Source organism: Procambarus clarkii, chromosome 27 (genome assembly GCF_040958095.1).
Source record: "Procambarus clarkii isolate CNS0578487 chromosome 27, FALCON_Pclarkii_2.0, whole genome shotgun sequence".
Lineage (NCBI taxonomy): Eukaryota > Metazoa > Arthropoda > Malacostraca > Decapoda > Cambaridae > Procambarus > Procambarus clarkii.
In genome coordinates this window covers 9,763,710-9,791,662 of record NC_091176.1, presented here as the reverse complement: position 1 = coordinate 9,791,662, position 27,953 = coordinate 9,763,710, and the positions used below count along the sequence as shown (strand labels likewise).

The 27,953-nt window shown below is 47.6% G+C and overlaps 2 protein-coding genes across 2 annotated transcripts in view; one reads left to right on the top strand and one right to left on the bottom strand.

The window, feature by feature from the left end:
* LOC138369098 (ice nucleation protein-like) overlaps positions 1 to 8,502 on the top strand; it is a 9,146-nt gene extending 644 nt beyond the window's left edge. The window contains exons 2-4 of the mRNA XM_069332032.1: positions 3,744 to 4,624; positions 6,741 to 6,768; positions 6,992 to 8,502. Of these exons, the coding sequence (XP_069188133.1) occupies positions 3,744 to 4,624; positions 6,741 to 6,768; positions 6,992 to 8,502 (2,420 nt within the window). The remainder of the gene's footprint in view (positions 1 to 3,743; positions 4,625 to 6,740; positions 6,769 to 6,991) is intronic.
* Positions 1 to 22,395, bottom strand: part of LOC123762833 (neuropeptide Y receptor type 6-like) — a 70,045-nt gene extending 47,650 nt beyond the window's left edge. Inside the window, exon 1 of the mRNA XM_069332318.1 lies at positions 22,314 to 22,395. The gene's annotated coding sequence lies outside the window, so the exon portion shown is untranslated. The remainder of the gene's footprint in view (positions 1 to 22,313) is intronic.
* Positions 22,396 to 27,953: the final 5,558 nt, after the last annotated feature.

The window sequence follows — 27,953 nt, the reverse complement described above, 5'->3', positions numbered from 1 at the left end:
GACAAGGTGACAGTGTCAACACGACGACAAGGTGACAGTGTCAACACGACGACAAGGTGACAGTGTCAACACGACGACAAGGTGACAGTGTCAACACGACGACAAGGTGACTGTGTCAACACGACGACAAGGTGACAGTGTCAACACGACGACAAGGTGACAGTGTCAACACGACGACAAGGTGACAGTGTCAACACGATGACAAGGTGACTGTGTCAACACGACGACAAGGTGACAGTGTCAACACGATGACAAGGTGACTGTGTCAACACGACGACAAGGTGACAGTGTCAACACGACGACAAGGTGACAGTGTCAACACGACGACAAGGTGACAGTGTCAACACGACGACAAGGTGACAGTGTCAACACGACGACAACATCAATCACCTGTACTCTAAGAAATAATGGATTTTATACACAGCTTATATCAATAATCAGTTTATATCAGTAATCAGTGGAATAATAACATCGAGTCAGTGCCAATAAGGTCTTGCAAGTGGGCAACATAACAAGCAAACACACTGCACCTCACACATGCTGAGGGGAAGGGGGGAGAGAGAGAGAGAGAGAGAGAGAGAGAGAGAGAGAGAGAGAGAGAGAGAGAGAGAGAGAGAGAGAGAGAGAGAGCCACATGTTTTATTTAAAACGATGGGAAGGATCCCATTTAATTATCGAGACAAGACAGTTGCTGCTTCGATTGGCAACCAGGAGGGGAGAGGGGGCGGGGGGAGTGGAATGTCCCCATAGTGGGGGGGGGGGGTGGCATGTCCCCAGGGGGGGGAAGAGGTGTTGCAATTACACTGTAGTAACTGCCATTCTTGCTTGACTTGATTGGCCTGAGAGTCTTGCCCTGCTGCCTTGTTAATGATAATTATATATTGGTTCTGGTGGGTTCTTGACTCCCGTTGTATAGGCTTAATTAAGAGTTTCTCCTTCAAACAGCTCATCCCGTGCCTGGCTCTACTATTTTCCCCTGGAGCACGATCCCGCCGATCATTTACCACCAGGTCTCTTATTACCGAGTAAAGGGGGGTCGTGCAGTAAAGGGTCGGTGCCCAGTTGATCCTCCCTGCTCAGGGAATCGAAGCCTTTGTGTAACCATGAATTAAATCGGGGTGATTACTTCCTCTTGGCTGCAATTTTTCCCCATCAGCTATTTCTCTCTATTTTATGGGTCCCGGCAACAAAAGGAAGGGGCGACTGAAATTAAACTATTGTACGCACGCGCGCGCGTGTTCGCACTTTCATAATTACCTATTTGTGTCTTCGGGAGTGAGTCACGGCTCTCGGGCCCCGCCTCGCTGTTATCGTTTATCTGCTGCAGCTGCTCACTTTCCTCCAATACGAGGACTTAAACGAACATACATTTTTAATTCTTAAGACTTATTTTGTTAGCAAACCTTGCATATGCAGCTCATGTTATCCGGCTGACATGCACCACAGGAAACCGGTTTAGTGATAACCCTTTTACCCCCCCCACCCGGTGGTCCAACAAGCCCCGGATGTCAGTGTTGTCCCCATTAAACCATAACCATTCTATTAGTATCAACAAACCCATTACAACCTTTTCCTTTCCTACCATCTTCATTGTCGACGAAGCTATATAATATTTCGTTAATTTAATCCTCCTGTGGTGCCCCACAATGTGTAACTGACAGTAAACTTGACAGTAGCTGTCAACTCCAGCGTCTGTCAACTCCAGCTTCGCTACACTCCGAGACTCTACTGTCCATTACCTCCAGTGAAAGTAAATGGAGTAGGATATTTCTTAAGTAACAGGTTTATCCATTGACATGCTTACACAAGTCACGGTGGTTCGTTCAAGTGGTTTGTAGTTCCACTACGAGCCGCTACACCGCCATCTCTCTCTCCAACACAAGTGACGTTCAACTAGGCACACTGTAGGCTTCAACATTGTCTTACTAAGGACAACCCTTCGGGAAATACGTCATCTAGTGACGTTTCAAAGATTGCATTCTTCACTTTTAACGTACTCAATATAGGAATTTTCTATAATATAAAATAACATTATTACATATTGAATGTTATTTTTTTAAATTTTGTTGCATAATTAGCCACAGGTTAGGTTAGTGTTTAGGTTCTGTTGGTAATTATTTGTATCGACATTACGTGGGTGAATCATTTATAGACGTGAGACTCGAACATAGAAAGAAAGCGAACCAATATTCGAGAAAGGTCGAGCGTGAACAGTTGTGAATCGCGTGTAAAGCGACTGGATTAAGTAGTATTTGGCCATTGTTTATGAGGACGGGCAGGTATATTGAACCCGTCCTCATCAACGTTGGCCGAGTGCTAGTTAATCCAACCTCTAAACCCAGAGTTTATGAATTAAAAATTATTTATTTGCGACTCAAAACTGATCAGGTTCGAACATTTTGAAGCAGTGCATCGCAATCTCCCGCGTTCCAGTCGTACCTCTCGAAATGCTTCCCGCACGTGCTTCATATACAAGTAATTGCCAACAGAAACTAATAAACCTAACCTAGCCCAGGTCTAACTTTACATAGTTATACTATATTATGCTATTAATTTATGTTTGAAAACGGAACAAACTTTGAAAATACATTATGTTAAAACTACTGAATGCGGTTTGAGGTCGGCCACAGCTTAAACGAGTAAAGCCTATCTCTTGCTATATTGGTCCGGGATATCTCTTACTAGTGATATTCTTTGTCAAACAAAACTTATGAAGCAAGAAACTTAGGTAAACCTAACTTACCCAAGACATAAACTTGGAGAAGCCAACTGAAAAGAAAATACCAAACAGCTACAATATAAAACTTCAGGAAGAGTGAGGTGGCTGGTGGCTGTAAACACTTACACATACTCGAGTAAAACTGTTCAACCTCTCCTCGACTCAAGTCCATTCCATCCAGCGGTCGATCCTACAGACGCATTCATACATTTTTACCATGCTCTTCATTCAAAACGGGAATTTTCTCAAATATAAATTAATATTATAATATATTAGCATATTGTGCATATATAGGTATAGGTTAGGCTAGATTAGGTGTTTAGGTTCTGTTGGCGATTATTTGTATTTGTAGTACGTGGGTGAAGCATTTACAGCGTTGTGGTTCGAGCAAAATTCGTCAGTGAAGCACTTGTTCCGGAAGTGTTCGAACGTCATCAGTTGTGAGTCGTGTGTAACAGTCCGTCCTCCAAACAAAGACACAAATGTGATTCTATCCACCCGCCAAACCCCCTGTTTATGAATGTTTGGCGGGTTTGGCGGGTGCATGGAATCACTTTTGGGTCTGTTTGGAGGACGGGCTGCGCAATTAGTCTCTGTCAGACTAATGAAGGCCGAGCTCTCATAGTTTTGGCGATAGTTCAAGTTTTCCAGGAACGAGTTCCATGACATGCTGATCTATACAGTTATAATAGTTTATCAAATATTTAACTCGAAAAACCGTTACTTTCCAGCTGTGCCATGAGGTACTGACAGGATTAGTTATCGCCTTGGCAATTATCGCCACGATTAGTTATTGGCAGAGGCACAGTTGGTGGAGTTAATCATTCTGGGGGTCGCCGGTGGCACATTACTGGGGAAAGTTGGAGGAAGCTCAGATCCCTCAGTTATCAACTTGGGAAGCCACGTTTCCCTAACTAGACGACTGTGCATGTGGCGGAACCTGGCACGCTTAATTGTGACCATTGCATCTGATGGCATCATTTGTGTATCTTGTCTCTGATCTGTGATGTCCCCCGCTGCCTAGCGACGTTCTGCGGTGTGGCTGCCGACACGCGGACCAGACAGCAGTCTCTGTGTCAACCAGGACGGTGCGGACCAGACAGCAGTCTCTGTATCAACCAGGACGGTGCGGACCAGACAGCAATCTCTGTATCAACCAGGACGGTGCGGACCAGACAGCAATCTCTCCGTCAACCGGACGGTGCGGACCAGACAGCAATCTCTCCATCAACTGGACGGTGCGGACCAGACAGCAATCTCTCCATCAACTGGACGGTGCGGACCAGACAGCAATCTCTCCATCAACCGGACGGTGCGGACCAGACAGCAATCTCTCCATCAACCGGACGGTGCGGACCAGACAGCAATCTCTCCATCAACCGGACGGTGCGGACCAGACAGCAATCTCTCCATCAACCGGACGGTACGGACCAGACAGCAATCTCTCCATCAACCGGACGGTGCGGACCAGACAGCAATCTCTCCATCAACCGGACGGTGCGGACCAGACAGCAATCTCTGTGTCAACCAGGACGGTGCGGACCAGACAGCAATCTCTCCATCAACCGGACGGTGCGGACCAGACAGCAATCTCTCCATCAACCGGACGGTGCGGACCAGACAGCAATCTCTCCATCAACCGGACGGTACGGACCAGACAGCAATCTCTCCATCAACCGGACGGTACGGACCAGACAGCAATCTCTCCATCAACCGGACGGTGCGGACCAGACAGCAATCTCTCCATCAACCGGACGGTGCGGACCAGACAGCAATCTCTCCGTCAACCGGACGGTGCGGACCAGACAGCAATCTCTCCGTCAACCGGACGGTACGGACCAGACAGCAATCTCTCCATCAACCGGACGGTGCGGACCAGACAGCAATCTCTCCATCAACTGGACGGTGCGTACCAGACAGCAATCTCTCCATCAACCGGACGGTGCGGACCAGACAGCAATCTCTCCATCAACCGGACGGTGTGGACCAAACAGCAATCTCTCCATCAACTGGACGGTGCGGACCAGACAGCAATCTCTACATCAACCGGACGGTACGGACCAGACAGCAATCTCTCCATCAACCGGACGGTACGGACCAGACAGCAATCTCTCTGTCATCAATGAACCCAAGAGACGGTTGCCTCTCATCTTGTGGGCAGCGCCTCCAACTGAAGGCTTTGATAGCTTACTAGTCACTGGCGCTTGAATCCTAGTATCTGTCCCACTAGGGTACCCAGCTACTAGACGAGTGTGTCACACTAGTGTACCCAGCTACTAGACGAGTGTGTCACACTAGTGTACCCAGCTACTAGACGAGTGTGTTCACTAGTGTACCCAGCTACTAGACGAGTGTGTCACACTAGTATACCCAGCTACTAGACGAGTGTGTCACACTAGTGTACCCAGCTACTAGACGAGTGTGTTCACTAGGGTACCCAGCTACTAGACGAGTGTGTCACACTAGTATACCCAGCTACTAGACGAGTGTGTCACACTAGTGTACCCAGCTACTAGACGAGTGTGTCACACTAGTGTACCCAGCTACTAGACGAGTGTGTCACACTAGTTTACCCAGCTACTAGACGAGTGTGTCACACTAGTTTACCCAGCTACTAGACGAGTGTGTCACACTAGTGTACCCAGCTACTAGACGAGTGTGTCACACTAGTGTACCCAGCTACTAGACGAGTGTGTCACACTAGTTTACCCAGCTACTAGACGAGTGTGTCCCACTAGTGTACCCAGCTACTAGACGAGTGTGTCACACTAGTGTACCCAGCTACTAGACGAGTGTGTCACACTAGTTTACCCAGCTACTAGACGAGTGTGTCACACTAGTGTACCCAGCTACTAGACGAGTGTGTCACACTAGTTTACCCAGCTACTAGACGAGTGTGTCCCACTAGTGCCTTAGACGAGTGTGTCCCACTAGTGCCTTAGACGAGTGTGTCCCACTAGTGCCTTAGACGAGTGTGTCCCACTAGTGTCTTAGACGAGTGTGTCCCACTAGTGCCTTAGACGAGTGTGTCACACTAGTTTACCCAGCTACTAGACGAGTGTGTCCCACTAGTGCCTTAGACGAGTGTGTCCCACTAGTGCCTTAGACGAGTGTGTCACACTAGTGCCTTAGACGAGTGTGTCACACTAGTGCCTTAGACGAGTGTGTCCCACTAGTGCCTTAGACGAGTGTGTCACACTAGTGCCTTAGACGAGTGTGTCACACTAGTGCCTTAGACGAGTGTGTCACACTAGTGCCTTAGACGAGTGTGTCCCACTAGTGCCTTAGACGAGTGTGTCACACTAGTGCCTTAGACGAGTGTGTCCCCACTAGTGCCTTAGACGAGTGTGTCCCACTAGTGCCTTAGACGAGTGTGTCACACTAGTGCCTTAGACGAGTGTGTCCCACTAGTGCCTTAGACGAGTGTGTCACACTAGTGCCTTAGACGAGTGTGTCACACTAGTGCCTTAGACGAGTGTGTCCCAATAGTGCCTTAGACGAGTGTGTCACACTAGTGCCTTAGACGAGTGTGTCACACTAGTACCTAAGACGAGTCAGTGTCTCTCTAGAGAGACCTAGTCAGGACACGGGTCGCTAACCTTTAACAAGGAATATCTGGACGTTGAGTGAATAACAACGTAAGATCTCTAACGACCTCTCTGTCGTCGACACTTAGGGTAGATTGAGATCATTAAGGTTAGTCGTTCAGGCAGTTGAGGGTGGTTTGGTGATTTGTGAGCGATATGAGGTAGTTATGAGAGTGTGAGTTTGGGAAACAGCTGCTTGGGTCTATGGTTAGGGATGGTGATGTAGTGACAATGAACTTCGTAATGTAGTGATGGTGAACATCGTGATGTAGAGATGGTGAACGTCATGACGTAGTGCTGGTGAACATATTATAGGATGGTGATCATAAGTGATAGTGACGATTATTATTATTCACTAGCATTCTCATCCAATTTAAATAAAACAGTGTTCCACCTTTTAAAAGGTGCATGTTAACGGTTTGTTTGTTTTACAGGTCCGAACTCGATTCCCCAATGACCCAAGTGAATGAAATATGTTGCTACTATTCAGTATAATCTGTCCGATCTAAACCAATATCAATTTGGATAACTGGTTAAAATATAACCGAAACGTTATTGATTTGCCTCCCAGAGGGTGATGTCAGGCCGCTGCTGAATACGCTGTCGAGAATACTGAGTTTGCGCTCACAGACGTTTGGAAAAGTCTCTAGAAAAGCGGGTTAAAACCCACGAGCAATATTTGCAGAGATAAGAAGCAAGCTCCCGACTAGCGCAAGAGCTTGTGGTGGAGCAGACCAGGTCCTGAGTGCTTGTGGTGGAGCAGACCAGGTCCTGAGTGCTTGTGGTGGAGCAGACCAGGTCCTGAGGGCTTGTGGTGGAGCAGACCAGGTCCTGAGTGCTTGTGGTGGAGCAGACCAGGTCCTGAGTGCTTGTGGTGGAGCAGACCATGTCCTGAGTGCTTGTGGCGGAGCAGACCAGGTCCTGAGGGCTTGTGGTGGAGCAGACCAGGTCCTGAGTGCTTGTGGTGGAGCAGACCAGGTCCTGAGTGCTTGTGGTGGAGCAGACCAGGTCCTGAGTGCTTGTGGTGAAGCAGACCAGGTCCTGAGCGCTTGTGGTGGAGCAGACCAGGTCCTGAGTGCTTGTGGCGGAGCAGACCATGTCCTGAGTGCTTGTGGCGGAGCAGACCAGGTCCTGAGGGCTTGTGGTGGAGCAGACCAGGTCCTGAGTGCTTGTGGTGGAGCAGACCAGGTCCTGAGTGCTTGTGGTGGAGCAGACCAGGTCCTGAGCGCTTGTGGTGGAGCAGACCAGGTCCTGAGTGCTTGTGGCGGAGCAGACCAGGTCCTGAGGGCTTGTGGTGGAGCAGACCAGGTCCTGAGCGCTTGTGGTGGAGCAGACCAGGTCCTGAGTGCTTGTGGTGGAGCAGACCAGGTCCTGAGTGCTTGTGGTGGAGCAGACCAGGTCCTGAGTGCTTGTGGTGGAGCAGACCAGGTCCTGAGCGCTTGTGGTGGAGCAGACCAGGTCCTGAGTGCTTGTGGCGGAGCAGACCAGGTCCTGAGTGCTTGTGGCGGAGCAGACCAGGTCCTGAGTGCTTGTGGTGGAGCAGACCAGGTCCTGAGTGCTTGTGGTGGAGCAGACCAGGTCCTGAGTGCTTGTGGTGGAGCAGACCAGGTCCTGAGTGCTTGTGGTGGAGCAGACCAGGTCCTGAGTGCTTGTGGCGGAGCAGACCAGGTCCTGAGTGCTTGTGGCGGAGCAGACCAGGTCCTGAGTGCTTGTGGCGGAGCAGACCAGGTCCTGAGGGCTTATGGTGGAGCAGACCAGGTCCTGAGCGCTTGTGGTGGAGCAGACCAGGTCCTGAGTGCTTGTGGTGGAGCAGACCAGGTCCTGAGTGCTTGTGGTGGAGCAGACCAGGTCCTGAGTGCTTGTGGTGGAGCAGACCAGGTCCTGAGGGCTTATGGTAGAGCAGACCAGGTCCTGAGCGCTTGTGGTGGAGCAGACCAGGTCCTGAGTGCTTGTGGTGGAGCAGACCAGGTCCTGAGGGCTTTTGGTGGAGCAGACCAGGTCCTGAGTGCTTGTGGCGGAGCAGACCAGGTCCTGAGTGCTTGTGGTGGAGCAGACCAGGTCCTGAGTGCTTGTGGCGGAGCAGACCAGGTCCTGAGTGCTTGTGGCGGAGCAGACCAGGTCCTGAGCGCCGGGTTGGGAATTAATCGGGTTCGGGGGAGACTGAGACACGAATGTTTATTTTTATATCGAAGATGAAACAGCTGGAGGAAAAAAATGAGCCTCGGAGCTCGAGGGGAATTGTAACTCACAAGGATTTCAAATCTTTTTATTGTGAGGACAGAGAAATTCTCGGAGTACACTTTTTCTGGGGGCCCGGTTTAACTCGTATTTCGAAGACGAAAGTGATAGAAATGACGATTTTGTTGACAAGAAATATATTGCCAGAGGGAGAAATTGAGAAGAGCTATGTGACCCCTCTATGGTGCTTGGGAAATTGTTGAAACAATGAAGCAAATCGACTAGAACGTCCTGAAGAGGAGCGCCGCTTCTGTCTTTCATCATTCTCGAGGATTTAGAACAGTGTAGGTGTTGTGTAGCAGGGGAGAGTGCGTCAGGGGGCGGCGCTGACACTGTTCCCTCACACCAAGAGAGGTCACGGAGAATTGTAGACGCGGTGGGTGAGGGAGAGTGTCAGCAATAAGGTCAGGGAGCGCTGCTGACACTTTTTATGAGGGGGGAAATGCTTGCAAGAGAGGTGAGGGAGCAACGCTGACGCCGCAGGTGGTGGTGGGAGTGTCAGCAAGACGGGTGAAGAAGCCGTGCTGACACAGCTAGTGGTGTGAAATGCAAGAAGAACGCTTATAGGAAGGCGTCGCGTGTGTTTCTCTGGGAGTTTGTCTCCCAGGTTACAACGTCTCAATATTTTCTTCACCAAGCAGAGTCAAGGAGGACATATTTTCTTCTGAGTGTGCAAGCAGGCTTTTTTTTTCCCCCGAAGAGTTCCCCGAGGCTGAGGAACGCTCCAGGTGACTTGTATGTCATCCCCCTCCTCCCCCCTCCCTCTACGGCACTGTACCGTGCCTCCCCCCGCCCCCCTACGACACTGTACCGTGCCTCCCCCCGCCCCCCTACGGCACTGTACCGTGCCTCCCCCCGCCCCTCTACGGCACTGTACCGTGCCTCCCCCCTCCCTCTACGGCACTGTACTGTGCCTCCCCCCCGCCCCCCTACGGCACTGTACCGTGCCTCCCCCCGCCCCCCTACGGCACTGTACCGTGCCTCCCCCCGCCCCCCTACGGCACTGTACCGTGCCTTCCCCCGCCCCCCTACGGCACTGTACCGTGCCTTCCCCCGCCCCCCTACGGCACTGTACCGTGCCTCCCCCCCGCCCCCCCTACGACACTGTACCGTGCCTCCCCCCGCCCCCCTACGGCACTGTACCGTGCCTCCCCCCGCCCCCCTACGGCACTGTACCGTGCCTCCCCCCCGCCCCCCTACGGCACTGTACCGTGCCTCCCCCCCGCCCCCCTACGGCACTGTACCGTGCCTTCCCCCGCCCCCCTACGGCACTGTACCGTGCCTCCCCCCTCCCTCTACGGCACTGTACCGTGCCTCCCCCTCCCTCTACGGCACTGTACCGTGCCTCCCCCCCTCCCTCTACGGCACTGTACCGTGCCTCCCCCCGCCCCCCTACGACACTGTACCGTGCCTCCCCCCCGCCACCCTACGGCACTGTACCGTGCCTCCCCCCTCCCTCTACGGCACTGTACCGTGCCTCCCCCCGCCCCCCTACGACACTGTACCGTGCCTCCCCCCGCCCCCCTACGGCACTGTACCGTGCCTCCCCCCGCCCCCCTACGGCACTGTACCGTGCCTCCCCCCGCCCCCCTACGGCACTGTACCGTGCCTCCCCCCGCCCCCCTACGGCACTGTACCGTGCCTCCCCCCGCCCCCCTACGGCACTGTACCGTGCCTCCCCCCGCCCCCCTACGGCACTGTACCGTGCCTCCCCCCGCCCCCTACGGCACTGTACCGTGCCTCCCCCCGCCCCCCTACGGCACTGTACCGTGCCTCCCCCCGCCCCCCTACGGCACTGTACCGTGCCTCCCCCCGCCCCCCTACGGCACTGTACCGTGCCTCCCCCCGCCCCCCTACGACACTGTACCGTGCCTCCCCCCGCCCCCCTACGGCACTGTACCGTGCCTCCCCCCGCCCCCCTACGGCACTGTACCGTGCCTCCCCCCCGCCCCCCTACGGCACTGTACCGTGCCTCCCCCCGCCCCCCTACGACACTGTACCGTGCCTCCCCCCCGCCCCCCTACGGCACTGTACCGTGCCTCCCCCGCCCCCCTACGGCACTGCACGTGTCTTGAGCTTCATTGCGTGCATTATAATCGCATTATGTTATCAACATGTGTCTCACCCGACACTCAGACACACGACCCAACACTCAGACACACGACCCGACACTCAGACACACGACCCGACACTCAGACACACGACCCGACACTCAGACACACGAGCCAACACATAGACACACGACCCAACACTCAGACACACGACCCAACACATAGACACACGACCCAACACATAGACACACGACCCAACACTCAGAAACACGACCCGACACTCAGACACACGACCCGACACATAGACACACGACCCGACACTCAGACACACGACCCAACACATAGACACACGACCCAACACATAAACACACGACCCGACACTCAGACACACGACCCGACACTCAGACACACAACAAACCACTCAGGAGAAGAATTAAGATCTCTGTTTATTCAGTGTTTCGTCAACACATGATTTTTTTTCCGATCACAGTTTTGCAATTTAGCGAAGGAGGTGAATCGCAATGAGGAAGCTCGAGAATATATGACGCCAGGCAACGGGTGAGACTTGCGTACAGACGCCAGGCAACGGGTGAGACTTGCGTACAGACGCCAGGCAACGGGTGAGACTTGCGTACAGACGCCAGGCAACGGGTGAGACTTGCGTACAGACGCCAGGCAACGGGTGAGACTTGCGTACAGACGCCAGGCAACGGGTGAGACTTGCGTACAGACGCCAGGCAACGGGTGAAACTTGCGTACAGACGCCAGGCAACGGGTGAGACTTGCGTACAGACGCCAGGCAACGGGTGAGACTTGCGTACAGACGCCAGGCAACGGGTGAAACTTGCGTACAGACGCCAGGCAACGGGTGAGACTTGCGTACAGACGCCAGGCAACGGGTGAGACTTGCGTACAGACGCCAGGCAACGGGTGAGACTTGCGTACAGACGCCAGGCAACGGGTGAGACTTGCGTACAGACGCCAGGCAACGGGTGAGACTTGCGTACAGACGCCAGGCAACGGGTGAAACTTGCGTACAGACGCCAGGCAACGGGTGAGACTTGCGTACAGACGCCAGGCAACGGGTGAGACTTGCGTACAGACGCCAGGCAACGGGTGAGACTTGCGTACAGACGCCAGGCAACGGGTGAAACTTGCGTACAGACGCCAGGCAACGGGTGAGACTTGCGTACAGACGCCAGGCAACGGGTGAGACTTTCGTACAGACGCCAGGCAACGGGTGAAACTTGCGTACAGACGCCAGGCAACGGGTGAGACTTGCGTACAGACGCCAGGCAACGGGTGAGACTTGCGTACAGACGCCAGGTAACGGGTGAGACATGCGTACAGACGCCAGGCAACGGGTGAGACTTGCGTACAGAGGCCAGGCAACGGGTGAAACTTGCGTACAGACGCCAGGCAACGGGTGAGACTTGCGTACAGACGCCAGGCAACGGGTGAGACTTGCGTACAAACGCCAGGCAACGGGTGAGACTTGCGTACAGACGCCAGGCAACGGGTGAGACTTGCGTACAGACGCCAGGCAACGGGTGAGACTTGCGTACAGACGCCAGGCAACGGGTGAGACTTGCGTACAGACGCCAGGCAACGGGTGAAACTTGCGTACAGACGCCAGGCAACGGGTGAGACTTGCGTACAGACGCCAGGCAACGGGTGAGACTTGCGTACAGACGCCAGGCAACGGGTGAAACTTGCGTACAGACGCCAGGCAACGGGTGAGACTTGCGTACAGACGCCAGGCAACGGGTGAGACTTGCGTACAGACGCCAGGCAACGGGTGAGACTTGCGTACAGACGCCAGGCAACGGGTGAAACTTGCGTACAGACGCCAGGCAACGGGTGAGACTTGCGTACAGACGCCAGGCAACGGGTGAGACTTGCGTACAGACGCCAGGTAACGGGTGAGACATGCGTACAGACGCCAGGCAACGGGTGAGACTTGCGTACAGAGGCCAGGCAACGGGTGAAACTTGCGTACAGACGCCAGGCAACGGGTGAGACTTGCGTACAGACGCCAGGCAACGGGTGAGACTTGCGTACAAACGCCAGGCAACGGGTGAGACTTGCGTACAGACGCCAGGCAACGGGTGAGACTTGCGTACAGACGCCAGGCAACGGGTGAGACTTGCGTACAGACGCCAGGCAACGGGTGAGACTTGCGTACAGACGCCAGGCAACGGGTGAAACTTGCGTACAGACGCCAGGCAACGGGTGAGACTTGCGTACAGACGCCAGGCAACGGGTGAGACTTGCGTACAGACGCCAGGCAACGGGTGAAACTTGCGTACAGACGCCAGGCAACGGGTGAGACTTGCGTACAGACGCCAGGCAACGGGTGAGACTTGCGTACAGACGCCAGGCAACGGGTGAGACTTGCGTACAGACGCCAGGCAACGGGTGAGACTTGCGTACAGACGCCAGGCAACGGGTGAGACTTGCGTACAGACGCCAGGCAACGGGTGAAACTTGTGTTCATATGTGGCAGCTTTCCAGGACCTGAAGAAGCCTCGTAAACGCTTTAAGCACGAGCTTAAAGCTTTGCCATTCCAAGCTGCTGTCGTTACCAGGCCTACCACTGTAGGCCTATCAGTGTGTGTGTGATTATAAAGCCAATTCATGCGCCTGTTCATTACTTTCGTTACTATATTCTTTTATATTTTAAATTATTTGAAAAACTACATTCTTAGGTGCAACATTATTATACTTAGAGAATAATTATTGCAAGATTGCATTAACTGAAAATTAACACTATAATACCTCCATCAACATCAAAGTACCTACATAATATATTTTCACGATAAAAACACTAAATTAAAAACTATATTTTATAGTTTTTAATGACAAAGTAATTAGTTGCTTTTTAGCAATCGATCATGTTAACTTTTAACACAAACGTTCCATATTTAAATCTAGATTGCAGCACGATATATATATCCATAAGCTGTTAGGATGAGCAATTGCAATTACTCTGTTCTGCAGGATTGGTCTATTTCGTTGGTTGCGTCAGATTCCTTCATTGATGGCGGCATCATTAGTTGTCATCGTCAGTCACTTGGTTACAGCTCACCATTGTATTCATTTTTCATTTTGTAAACGAGCGCTGATCATTTATATAATGAACTTTAAACAATGACTGCCCAGGTATACATCGTATACAAACAATATATATATAAATATATATATATATATATATATATATATATATATATATATATATATATATATATATATATATATATGTCGTACCTAGTAGCCAGAACGCACTTCTCTGCCTACTATGCAGGGCCCGATTTGCCTAATAAGCCAAGTTTTCATGAATTAATTGTTTTTCGACTACCTAACCTACCTAACCTAACTTTTTCGGCTACCTAACCTAACCTAACCTATAAAGATAGGTTAGGTTAGGTTAGGTAGGGTTGGTTAGGTTCGGTCATATATCTACGTTAATTTTAACTCAAATAAAACAAAATTGACCTCATACATAATGAAATGGGTAGCTTTATCATTTCATAAGAAAAAAATTAGAGAAAATATAATAATTCATGAAAACTTGGCTTATTAGGCAAATCAGGCCTTGCATAGTAGGCTGAAAAGTGCGTTCTGGCTACTAGGTACGACATATATATATATATATATATATATATATATATATATATATATATATATATATATATATATATATATATATATATTATTAAATATGACCGAAAAAGTAAGATTAATAATTCTAACACGAATTTTCTCAATCCTTCGTACATTTCGTTTCACTGCTGGAGGTAAATCAAAAATCAATTCTCCAAAATTCATTTTTATTTCTAGTCTGACGCGACACGAGCGCGTTTCGTAAAACTTATTACATTTTCAAAGATTTTAGTTCACAAATACACAACTGAATAGAACTTACGCATCTCCGATTTTATATCTACATTTGAGTGAGGTGGAAGGGGTGATGTGGCATTAACACAAGACAGAACAAGATGTGGTATTAATAGGGTATTAATTTCATCAACACAAGACAGAACAAGAGTATTAATAGGGTATTAATTTCATCAACACAAGACAGAACACGAAACAATGGATATTGAATAGAAGTGTTTGTAGAAAGCCTATTGGTCCATATTTCTTGATGCTTCTATATTGGAGCGGAGTCTTGAGGTGGGTAGAATATAGTTGTGCAATAATTGGCTGTTGATTGCTGGTGTTGACTTCTTGATGTGTAGTGCCTCGCAAACGTCAAGCCGCCTGCTATCGCTGTATCTATCGATGATTTCTGTGTTGTTTACTAGGATTTCAGAAATCCTAGTAAACAACACAGAAATCATCGATAGATACAGCGATAGCAGGCGGCTTGACGTTTGCGAGGCACTACACATCAAGAAGTCAACACCAGCAATCAACAGCCAATTATTGCACAACTATATTCTACCAACCTCAAGACTCCGCTCCAATATAGAAGCATCAAGAAATATGGACCAATAGGCTTTCTACAAACACTTCTATTCAATATCCATTGTTTCGTGTTCTGTCTTGTGTTGATGAAATTAATACCCTATTAATACTCTTGTTCTGTCTTGTGTTGATGAAATTAATACCCTATTAATACCACATCTTGTTCTGTCTTGTGTTAATGCCACATCACCCCTTCCACCTCACTCAAATGTAGATATAAAATCGGAGATGCGTAAGTTCTTTTCAGTTGTGTATTTGTGAACTTAAGTCTTTGAAAATGTAATAAGTTTTACGAAACGCGCTCGTGTCGCGTCAGACTAGAAATAAAAATGAATTTTGGAGAATTGATTTTTGATTTACCTCCAGCAGTGAAACGAAATGTACGAAGGATTGAGAAAATTCGTGTTAGAATTATTAATCTTACTTTTTCGGTCATATTTAATAATATATGTCTACAGGAAAGACTGCTACCAATATATATATATATATATATATATATATATATATATATATATATATATATATATATATATATATTTATGTCGTTTTATCTCAGCAGAGATGAAAGGGGCTTCTTCAGGACTAATCTGTGAAAGAATAAAAGTGAGAGTGAGAGCGTGAGGGCAAGATCCAAGGGCAGCAATAAGCAGGAAACCTTTCCATGGTTTAATTTTCAACTCTCTAACCACCTTTGTCTGTAGTTTTTACATGAGAGAGAGAGAGAGAGAGAGAGAGAGAGAGAGAGAGAGAGAGAGAGAGAGAGAGAGAGAGAGAGAGAGAGAGAGAGAGAGAGAGAGAGAGAGAGAGAGAGAGAGAACATGTTCACCCGCATTACAAAGTGCTAAACACTTTCCCAATCAAACGATGCCAGCTAATGCCATGTAAATTAGAGTGAGTAACATGAATTAATGGCCTGCGGGATGTATTTACGCATGATGTATAGCGAAGCGGCTCGTCAATCAATTTACGAACAGTTAACATTCTGCCCCCGAGGATACCACTACATTTAAATGAAGAGAATACAATTACTAAAAATAATTCTGAAATTCTCCGGTGTCTGGACCACAAGATTTCCCAGGGCTCTGAGTCTCTCTCTCCACGCACTCAACTATATACACTCACCTTGATGTGCTGAGTGGGTCGGACTTCAGCTCCTAGGAACAAATCCACAAGGGCCGTGACGAGGATTTAAACTTACGTCCGAGAGCATCCCAGACGCTGCCTTAATCGACTGAGCTACAACATGGTAAAAAAAAAAGTTGAAACCAGAAGTTCTACTGAACTTACTTGGATCCTGGAGCCTCTCCGAGACACAAACCAGGGTTTTACACAACTCCCCCATGCTCTCGAGTGTAATTTAGCTCCTAGCTCCATCTTTCTATTGTAATATTTGTTCTATTGTAATGCAATTACTCGCTTCTCTCTAGTTGTTATTTCACTTTTTCATTTCAACTTGTATATTGAGTAACCATCAACCACCTCTTCTAACCCGTTATCTTATTGACAATCTCTGTCAACATTAATACTAAAGTGGTTCATTCAGGCATCTCTGAGTTATATCCGTCTCCAGATGCCATCTGTGCACACTTGGTCTACTCTTTCTAGCTTTAAATAATGCTTTGTTTTCACCTTTTGTCAGTTTATCTTGAAATCTCGTATGTCGTTATCATGTCTCCCCTACCTCTCCTCTAGTGTGAGAGAGTTAGTGATCCCTCTCCAGTGTGTCTTTTCCCCTCTCTAGGTCATGCCAGGAAACAGAGCCAAAGAAAACCAGAAACAGAGACAAGCAAAACAAGACAGGGAACGGTTCTAATAATTATTCTCGTTGAAATTTGCTTGAAGGAATTTTCCGCAGGAACTGTTTCTTGACGGGATTTCAAATTTAAATTAATCCCAGGTGGTGAACCTTTAAGCTCTTCGAATAGTGAATCTTTAAGTTCTAAAATCATGAATCATTACCGTTCTACGAATAGTGAATCTTTAAGTTCTACGAGTATTATGTATCATTTTCTGCGAATGACGAATCTTTGAGTTTTTACGAATGATAAATATTGAAGTTCTACGAACCGTGAATCTACGAATTCCTTGAAGAGAAAAGTGTGTCCAGTGGATTTACCCGGGAAGATAAATTCTCTCCAGACGCATCGAGTTCTACGGCGAATTGAGTGGAACAACACTAAGAAGAGTCCCCCTAAGCAGGATCAGCACCCTGCATGTTACCTAAGACTCTCATAAAGCTTTATGATGTAGTTTCCCATAAAAGATTTCTCCTCTACTGGACTAATACAAGTATTCTAGAGCCATGATTAATATAATTAGAGCCGAATTACATTAGTCTAATATAATTACTATATAATTATAGTAATGCAATACTATAGGCTTGACTAATACAATACTGTATTACTTGACTAGTACTGAGCCTATACTAACAGTAGAGCCTTATCTAATACTCTAGAGCTTACACTAATACAATAGAGCCTAGAGCCCTAGACTTATATTACACTTGTATAACAAAATAATAATCTTGGAGATACAATACAGTGCAGGTTAAACCAGAGGACGATAACGGGGTAATAACGTTCTCTCCAGGTTCTTAAAAGTCAACAAATATGAAATTACAGATCATACAGATCAGTCTACACTGTCAGAATCACGTGGGTTGTATCGTATGAGAGTTTACAGTGTCAGAATCACGTGGGTTGTCATATGAGAGTTTACAGTGTCAGAATCACGTGGGTTGTCATATGAGAGTTTACAGTGTCAGAATCACGTGGGTTGTCATATGAGAGTTTACAGTGTCAGAATCACGTGGGTTGTCATATGAGAGTTTACAGTGTCAGAATCACGTGGGTTGTCATATGAGAGTTTACAGTGTCAGAATCACGTGGGTTGTCATATGAGAGTTTACAGTGTCAGAATCACGTGGGTTGTATCGTATGAGAGTTTACAGTGTCAGAATCACGTGGGTTGTCATATGAGAGTTTACAGTGTCAGAATCACGTGGGTTGTCATATGAGAGTTTACAGTGTCAGAATCACGTGGGTTGTCATATGAGAGTTTACAGTGTCAGAATCACGTGGGTTGTCATATGAGAGTTTACAGTGTCAGAATCACGTGGGTTGTATCGTATGAGAGTTTACAGTGTCAGAATCACGTGGGCTATGCCACATGAGGCTGTATAATGGCATAAATAAGTGGACTAAATACGTAAGGATGTGCAGTGACATTCCACGTTCTAAAGTAAAGTCTATGGCATGAGACATTTGGCTACCAATTAGATATAACTACTGGTTAAAGCCTGGTTTATAGTGAGCAAATCAAATGAGTGTTGACCAGACCACACGCTAGAAAGTGAAGGGACGACGACGTTTCGGTCCGTCCTGGACCATTCTCACAATCAACTTGAGAATGGTCCAGGACGGACCGAAACGTCGGTCGTTCCTTCACTTTTTAGTGTGTGGATTGGTCAACAGCACAATGGTGTTTCTTGCTTACGTAAATATGAATAGTAATTGTTTATGTTTTGATAATGTGTTGGTGTTAGGTTTAGAGTCGCGAAAGGGCAGTGTTTACCTAACACAATGCTCGCCTGACCAGTCCGGTAGCAAACTTGTACAAACAAAACGAAAAAGTAGCAAACTTGTCTACTATTTTCAATTTTCGTTTTGTTTGAAGATGGGGCTTTCCTGGGCTCTAGGAGACTCGAATTGTGGACCTCACAGCATCCCTCTATTCATGTATGTAACTCTATACATGTATGTAACTCTATACATGTATGTAACTCTATACATGTATGTAACTCTATACATGTATGTAACTCTATACATGTATGTAACTCTAAACATGTATATAACTCTATACGCATATGTAATTCTATACATGAATGTAACTCTATACATATATGTGTAACATGTCAGAAACATGTTACATGTAATGTTTAAGAAGCACAATTATCAAGTTTTCTAAAGGTTGAACCGATGGTCACCAGATCTGCATATGCTGCTGATATGATCAGATTGGTGTGTGAGCCTCCGGGGATCTATCTCTTCTCTCGCTGACCTTAGGAAACTCCTCCCACGCTTCAGATCGTTTATTGTGTGTTACCGCCTTCTTGGCTGTGAAGCAATCTTGGTGGGCTCTTAACTTCATAGAGGCAATGTCGTTCTCATATTACTTCTCTGTTATTCTTCTTCAGCTCACACACTCGTTCTTTGCTCTTCTGCCCCCCCCCCTTCTCTATTCTCTTCGGTCTGGTTTTTATGTGTTTTTGTATTGATGGCTGGTCCATTGAAACTATATACCTCTTTCCTGATAACGGAAACCTTATTCCTGCCTCTATGTACGTATTTCTGATTCACGAAATGCGTAATATTTCCCGCCCAGTTCACGTCACACGTTATGAGTACAAGGTTGGTACAAACTGTTTGTAATAATACGCAGGTTCAAGTATTGTATAAGGGCAATTAAAAAGAACTCTCTCTCAAAGGCCGACTGGTGTGGGAGTGTGTGGGAGTGTGGGTGTGGTAGTGTGGGTGTGTAGGTGATGACGGGAGTCTGGGATAATGCGGGGTGTCCAACATTATCCCACACTCCCACTTGGTGTGGGAGTGTGGGATGGAAGAGAGGTGGTTCCCCTGGTGCCAAAGTGGGAGAGGATGAGATGTGGTCCTCAGGCAGGGTACACGATGGCGCTGTTTGGTGGAAAATGTTTTTCTGGGGCGTAACACAATAATCCTGGTTGGAGGTACCAAGCCATTACCGTATCCTCACTTGGGTCAAGCCATTATCACATCCCCCCACGTACGGTCAAGTAGTTATGGCATCCCCACCTGGGTCAAGCCATTATCGCAGTCACACTTGGGCCAAGCTTCATTATGCAGGCACAGAAAGGAACAGTCTAACTGAACTAGAAGCTCTCACGCTTCAAGCTATCTCTATTTTGTTATATGTCTCATGGAACGTCCTTGTATAATCTATATGTATCTAACTGTCTCTCTCTCTCTCTCTCTCTCTCTCTCTCTCTCTCTGTAGGTTTACCTACTAACTGAGCAGACCACAGACCGCTAACAATGACTGCCACCTCGCGATAATTTGTTTTGATTTACTAACAAAAAGATAAGAATTATCTTGATTAAAAATTATATACTTAGCCTAGAAGGGTTTTTATCTAATATAAAGTCCACAGTATATACTGTGCGCTCGTCCTCGTATTGCAAGCGAGAAGTTGTTTGTGTCTATCTACTGGTTAATGAGCTCCAAGGGTTGTGAAGAGGGTGTTGTCATGCCGGGAGCGATGGTTGTGTTGGGGGAGGATGTAACGAACGCCAGCTTCGCTTTGGCAACCAATAACTTCGTTATTAACCTCGTTATTTTGTTTTTGAGCGTAGAGGTATAGGATATTTTCCTAGGTGAGGAGGTGGATGGTGTGCGGAGATACTGGAGCAGGAGAAGGCCGGAGGACTGAGGGCCGGATGGCAGAGTGGCATCGTTCGGAACTGATATATTACTCATGAAAATTGCATCCATGACGATATCTTTCTATTTCCTATAAGCTGAGGTCGACCTTGAGCGCTCACTTCATGTTATGAGCGTCCTCTACTGCTTCCATGTTATTGGATTTTGGCTTCATTGAAAACACATATATTTTTATGGGGATTTTCAGCCTCTGACATAATGTGAGGTAGATGTTTGTTTGTGCTCATTTAAACCATCACGCGACACAAATCTTATGTTAACACTAATTGTAAAAGTCAATACTAGACATGTCTAAGGTATATAATATATATGAGAGATGTTCAAACTCAAGTTCAGTCCTGGTAACTATACGTCCATTATTGTTAACTTCCTGGCCTCACCCGGGTCCTCAAATATAACTACAAGGCACAGAGATGGCAGTCAAATATTTCTAAAACCGTCCGAGTCAATGTTACATCCTCCAAGGCCTCGCTTGCCAACTTATCTGTTGCTATTACAGACGTGTCAAGTCCCACTAATGTCATGTTGAGAGAATTTAGTAATCTGGTTGACACCTCGTCGAAAGTATAGATATTTGAAAGTCCATAAATATACAAATCAATTATTTGCAAAGTATATTTTTGGCCGCATCCGATCCCTCGATCGTCGTCGACCGTGGGATCATATTATATTTGTATTAAGTAACATATTATATTTTGTATTAAGTAAACCATCCCCATGCAACCAATATAGCAATATGGCTCCCTTTGTTCAGCTCTTTACTGATCTCTGGTTACTCGATCTTTACCAGAAATATCAACTTGATTGTTAGAAAACCCAAATGAGTGATTGTACAATGGCGTCGCAGGTGTGCAGAACTAGTCTGCAGGGAAAAAGAGGAATATATACATAGCTGTATGCATGGCATTACTATGTATGGAGTTACTAACATAAGAGATTTAAGAAATCTCTAAATCAAGAAATTTTAGTCCTGTTGAAGCTGGGTTCCTGTTACATGTGCAGCGCTGAGTGAGTTTGGTCCAGGATAAACCCTTGAATCTGTTGATGATCTGGAACTCGTAGACTTTGCCAAGTGCTACAAATTGATGGTGTATTCACCATCAATTTGTTAAGCTTTTGTGATATAGTAACTAATGCTTTTTTTTCTACAATAGTTTGTTTCTGCTGCTGTTAATATAGTACTGTTATTGATGCTAATATTGGTATACTGTTCTGCTTCTGTTATTTGTTCTAGTACTCTCGTTATCACTGTACCTGCTACACTATGTGTTCACTCGACCCTCAAATTGTTCTCAAATATTCGACGATAACCAGAATTCCTCTGCGACAATAATTTGAGAACGAACGCACGAAAGCTAGAAGAACCGGCCCCTGGCGTAGGTGTTAGTCCTGTAGTGGGCACAACCGGACAATTACCTCGCCACAACACCGGGTCGAAGTTCGAAGCTCCTATAGGACGACGCTAGCGCGAAACGTAATGTAACGGAAGACTTTTTGTTGTTGTTATCAATAATGATAACCACTGAGCCACGACAGTTACTGAGTGATGACAGTTACTGAGTGATGACAGTTACTGAGTGATGACAAAAACTGAGTATTGACAGACCTTGATTGTTGACGAACACTTAATATTGACAGACACCGAGTGCTGAGAGCCAATGAATGATGACAGTCAATGAGTGTTGACTAAGAGTGAGTTATGACAGGCACTGAGTGTTGACAGTGAGTAGCGACAGACACTGAGTGAAGACAGCCTGGGAGTGCCTGTCTTACCTGGAGGAGGAGGAGGAGGAGGAGGAGTGGTGTGTGGCTCAGTAGCAGCGGCGGCACACGTCCTCTCACCACCAGGTCCAGCCGCGAACTCTCGCTCCTCTCCGGACGCTCCTGCCACTGCTGCTGCTGCTGCTCCTCCTCCTCCTTCTCCTGTTACTGGTACTCCTCCTCCTCCTCCTCTTCCTGCTGCTGCTCCTCCTCCTTCTCCTGCTACTGGTACTCCTCCTGCTGCTGCTCCTCCTCCTCCTCTTCCTGCTGCTGATCCTTTTCCTGCTGCTGCTGCTGCTCCTCTTCCTACTGCTGCTGCTCCTCCTCCTCCTCCTTCTCGTGCTGCTGCTGCTCCTGCTTCTGCTGTTATTGCTGTCACTTTTCCAGTTTTCTGTGCAAAGAGTCAGATCTACAATACAGATCCACTTGACTTTGGTGTAAGCGAGGCAGCCTAGTGACGTGTGAGGCTACTAGGCTGCCCCAGACCTAACTATATACACCTTCTCTCTGTATTACATCTCTCTAACTCCCTTTGTTTTGACAAACTGTCATGTAAAGAAATAGATTAATGAAATGTCTTGCTGCGACGGCAGACCAATACGGCCAACACGGTCTGAGGTGTCGTAAATCACAGGGTAAGTTTGCTAGGTATGAAGACCATTAACAACATCATCAAGAGGAGCCTCGCCACAGCCCGCTGTCCAGCAGAGAGAGAACCACCGACGGCGCTCTGAATCATCCAGACGGGGTCACCATGCTTCCTTGGAGGGATGGCAAGCTGGTGGTGTGGGACTATTCATTGTATCCACACAGGCCAATGCCTTCCTTCAACACAGTGCAATCGAAGGCGGGGGGGGGGGGGGTGGCGTTCCTTCTTTCAGGGGAAAGGCAGACAGCCATCAAATACAGTCGTCTGGCATACTGTTACAACTTTGTTTTAATTGGCTCGGAAACCCTCGGTTCGTGGGGGAAATGTGCGTTGAATTTCCTGAAAGATATGGGCGACAAACTAATCAGTGTCACAAAAGACCAAAGAGTATTAAGTTTCTTGTTTTAGCGTCTCAGTGTTGCAGTTCAGAGGGGAATATCTCGGCTGCATTTTTGGGCAAACGTCCAACCTTGGAGAGGTTCAAGGAGGTGTTTCATTTGCAATAGCGGTCAAATTGGGTTGTGACATCTAATAATGAATTATTTTGATTGTTTGTTGTTGTTGTTTAAGATTTGCTACCTGGAACAAAACGTTCCAAGTAGCACGGGCTATGGTGAGCCCTAATAAAAATCATCTTAAATTATTTTGGTGTATTTTTTCATTTCACTTGTAAGAGTTATGTCATGACTAAGTTAATGCCACATAATTTGTAATCACGTAATCAGTACAATACAATTTGCAATCAAATAGAGGTGGTAAAGGAAGCAAATACTGAAGATATCAGAGACAAACAACAGATGTTCTCTGAATGCTCCCTATTTGCTTCTCCGAGGCTAAGGGTCACCACAACTGCACCAGAGGTGCAGTTGTGGTGTACCCTGCACGAAATGATTCTCTTTAATAGATACAGATATGGAGATAGACAAGTAGCGAAAAATTGTGTTGACGGAAGTTAAAGAATGCTGACCAAGCTAATTCCAAGGATCAGATCTCGTACGGTGACAAGTGAAGGGTATTGGATCATATCTGTTGAGAGAAGTATTTCAAAGGAAGATATGATTGAAAAAAGATTTATTGAGTGAATGGCATTGACAAGGGGGCTCTGAATACATTCAGATTTGATATATTTATATTTAATTTAAATTATAAGTAATCTTTGATCTGGGACCCCTGCTCTCCCCCTCCCCCCCCCTTACCTTTTACCCATGAACTTCTTGGGGGGAGGGGAGGGTTACCCATGAACTTCTTGGGGGGGGGGGTTAAGGGGGAGGGTTACCAATGAACTTCATGGGGGGGGGGGGGTAGAGGGGATGGTGTTGCTCTATTGCTAACGATGGTCGTTCGGTCGTGCTGGGAGCGTCAGTGATTGGCAGATGATGGCTGGATGAGTTATGATGAGGAACGTGGACTTATCTCCCCACCAGACACGTCCAGGGTCATGTTGTAGGTCGTCAGGGACGGTGGCTGGTGGACGGTGGCTGGTGGACGGTGGCTGGTAGACGGTGGCTGGTGGACGGTGGCTGGTGGACGGTGGCTGGTGGACGGTGGCTGGTAGACGGTGGCTGGTGGACGGTGGCTGGTGGACGGTGGCTGGTGGACGGTGGCTGGTAGACGGTGGCTGGTGGACGGTGGCTGGTGGACGGTGGCTGGTGGACGGTGGCTGGTTGACGGTGGCTGGTTGACGGTGGCTGGTAGACGGTGCCTGGTGGACGGTGGCTGGTGGACGGTGGCTGGTGGACGGTGGCTGGTGGACGGTGGCTGGTGGACGGTGGCTGGTTGACGGTGGCTGGTTGACGGTGGCTGGTTGACGGTGGCTGGTAGACGGTGCCTGGTGGACGGTGGCTGGTGGACGGTGGCTGGTGGACTGTGGCTGGTGGACGGTGGCTGGTGGACGGTGGCTGGTGGACGGTGGCAGACAAGCAGAAATGCAACAGGTTCGCTGAAAGAGAAATATCAACATGAAAGGCCCCAGACTTTTCAACACACTCGCTCTACACACACAGGTCCTAACTGGCCCCAACCTCTCGCGGTCTTCAAGAGAACACTCGATAAACACCTTCGAACAATACCTGATCAACCAGGCTATGAATCATACGTCAGGCTGCAATCAGCTACGTCCAACAGCCTGCTTGACCGGACCACCAACCAGGAGGCCTGCTCAGAGACCGGGCCGGGGAACGTTGGTCCCTGAAACGAACAGTAGGTAGACAGATAACAGTTTATAAGGTAGGAAGTGCTACGAGGGTCTCAATAACAATAACAAATGTGGAGTGTGAAGTTTCGGAGCCCATACACTTTAATAAATACATATTATGCCGCTATGATGATGGAAAGATGTACGGGTTTCGTAAGTGAAGGCGTGCATGAATGATAAACCCGGGTCCTGGTGTGGTGGGAGAAGACGTCAGCTGCGGAGCTTTAAACAGTTTACAATCAGAGTTAAATGTGTCGCATATTGATCAGTTTACATTCTTCTGCTCAAGACAAGTCCCTGATGAGGCTCACATTGTAGAGAATTAACTCACATATGTAGGGGTCTCTCTCTCAAGCACACACACACACACACACTGGTAGATGTGGACTGGATTGGGGCTGGATGGTAGAGCGACGGTCTCGCTTCACGCAGGTCGGCGTTCAATCCCCGACCGTCCAAGTATTTGGGCACCATTCCTTCCCTCCTGCTCCCATCCCTAATCCTTATCCTGACCCTTTCCCAGTGCTATATTGTCGTAATGGCTTGGCGCTTTCTCCTGATAGTACCCTTCTTGCCATATGAAAGTTACCAATTTGAAGAAAAAAAAAATATTCGTGTACTTCTTTGAATATATATAATTTCATAATAATTAAATGTCTATACTGACAACATTTGCTTATTTCGCAAATAGAGTGGTAGACGGTTGGAACAAGTTAAGTGAGAAGGTGGTGGAGGCCAAGACCGTCAGTAGTTTCAAAGCGTTATATGACAAAGAGTGCTGGGAAGACGGGACACCACGAGCGTAGCTCTCATCCTGTAACTACACTTAGGTAATTACACGGGTCCACGGGGCCGGCCGGCTGAGCGGACAGCACGCTGGACACGTGATCCTGTGGTCCCGGGTTCCATCCCGGGCGCCGGCGAGAAACAATGGGCAGATTTTCTTTCACCCTATGCCCCTGTTACCTAGCAGTAAATAGGTACCTGGGAGTTAGTCAGCTGTCACGGGCTGCTTCCTGGTGTGTTTGTGTGTGTGGTGTGGAAAAAAAGTAGTAGTAGTTAGAAACGGTTGATTGACAGCTGAGAGGCGGGCCGAAAGAGCAGAGCTCAGCCTCCGCAAGAACAAATAGGTGAATACAAATAGATAAATACACCCATACACAGTTTCAAATGTAGATTTGATAGAGCCCAGTAGGCGCAAGAATCTGTACACCAGCTGATTGATGGTTGAGAGGCGGGACCAACGAGCCAAAGCTCAACCCCCGCAAACACAACTAGGTGAGTACACACACACACACACACACACACACACACACACACACACACACGCACACACACACACACACACACACACACACACACACACACACACACACACACACACAGAGTGGATCCAATAGTCTGTTGCTGTTGGGCATTCTTTGTTTAAGCTCTGTATTGTGAAATCTGTGATGATTAGAACACAAACATGAAGTCGTTCTGAAGTGTTCCTTCATACAGTGCTCTCTCAACTGGTGAGAAATTGTGGATCAGGACATGTGGGGGGAGGGGGGACGAGGGGGGGGAGCTGGTGTTGAATAATTGTGGTGGTGGTGATTGTTGTTGAGAGGGGTGGTTGTAAGGGGTGGTTGTAAGGGGTGGTTGTAAGGGGTGGTTGTAAGGGGTGGTTGTAAGGGGTGGTTGTAAGGGGTGGTTGTGAGGGGTGGTTGTGAGGGGTGGTTGTGAGGGGTGGTTGTAAGGGGTGGTTGTAAGGGGTGGTTGTAAGGGATGGTTGTAAGGGGTGGTTGTAAGGGGTGGTTGTAAGGGGTGGTTGTAAGGGGTGGTTGTAAGGGGTGGTTGTAAGGGGTGGTTGTAAGGGGTGGTTGTAAGGGGTGGTTGTAAGGGGTGGTTGTAAGGGGTGGTTGTAAGGGGTGGTTGTAAGGGGTGGTAGTAGGTGCTGTTTTATATTTTGCAGAAATATTCGAGCTCGAGCCCTAAGCCTCTGCCAGACACACTAAGCGCTACTCATTACTTAGTCGGAGGATGGGTGTTTATAACTTTTATGTTGACTTCAGTAACATTATGCACGATATGTGATCAAAACAACTTAAATCTCTGTTGTAAACTTATTTGGTTGATAACTCTGCACTGTATTAATTTTCTCGTGGTCTGTCGAGCATGGTGGTTGTGGTTGTGGGTGGTAGTAGGTGGGTTGCAAGTAGTGGTTGTGGGTGGTTGTATGTCGTGGATTAGGGGGGGGGGGATGGTTGTAAGTGGTGGTGGCGTTTAAAGGATATTTACTCTGATGTACAGTTCTCAGAACACAACACAACATGAACAGAAAGCAACAACATACAACTCGTCCATTATAAACGATATATTCTATTGTCTTGTAAACTGGTCACTAGATCACAACTACACCAGTTATAACCATTTACTTAATACAATATATTACTAAATACAATATCTCAAGCAATTTAATAATTAAATTTCGTTGTCTGTAAAATATAAGTGCAGTTGAAGCATAAGAGGAGTGGGGGAAATGGTAATTTAATAACAAAGATTAAGATTGAATTGATAAGATTACGAGTATGTAATATTGACCAAGGTTAACAAGACTTATTTATACATATTTATGTTTAATAACTTCCTGTCTTGGTAACCACTGTCATCAACTTGACCCCTTGACCACCCTCCTTGGTGCTCGAACTGGACGAACTTGTTTTGACCACGACTCACTGGGCAAAACAAGAAGGAAAAAAAAAGGCAAAATGAAAAACGGAAATTAAAGGGAATACTTCACACTTGGCACGGGAAACTATACCGTGTT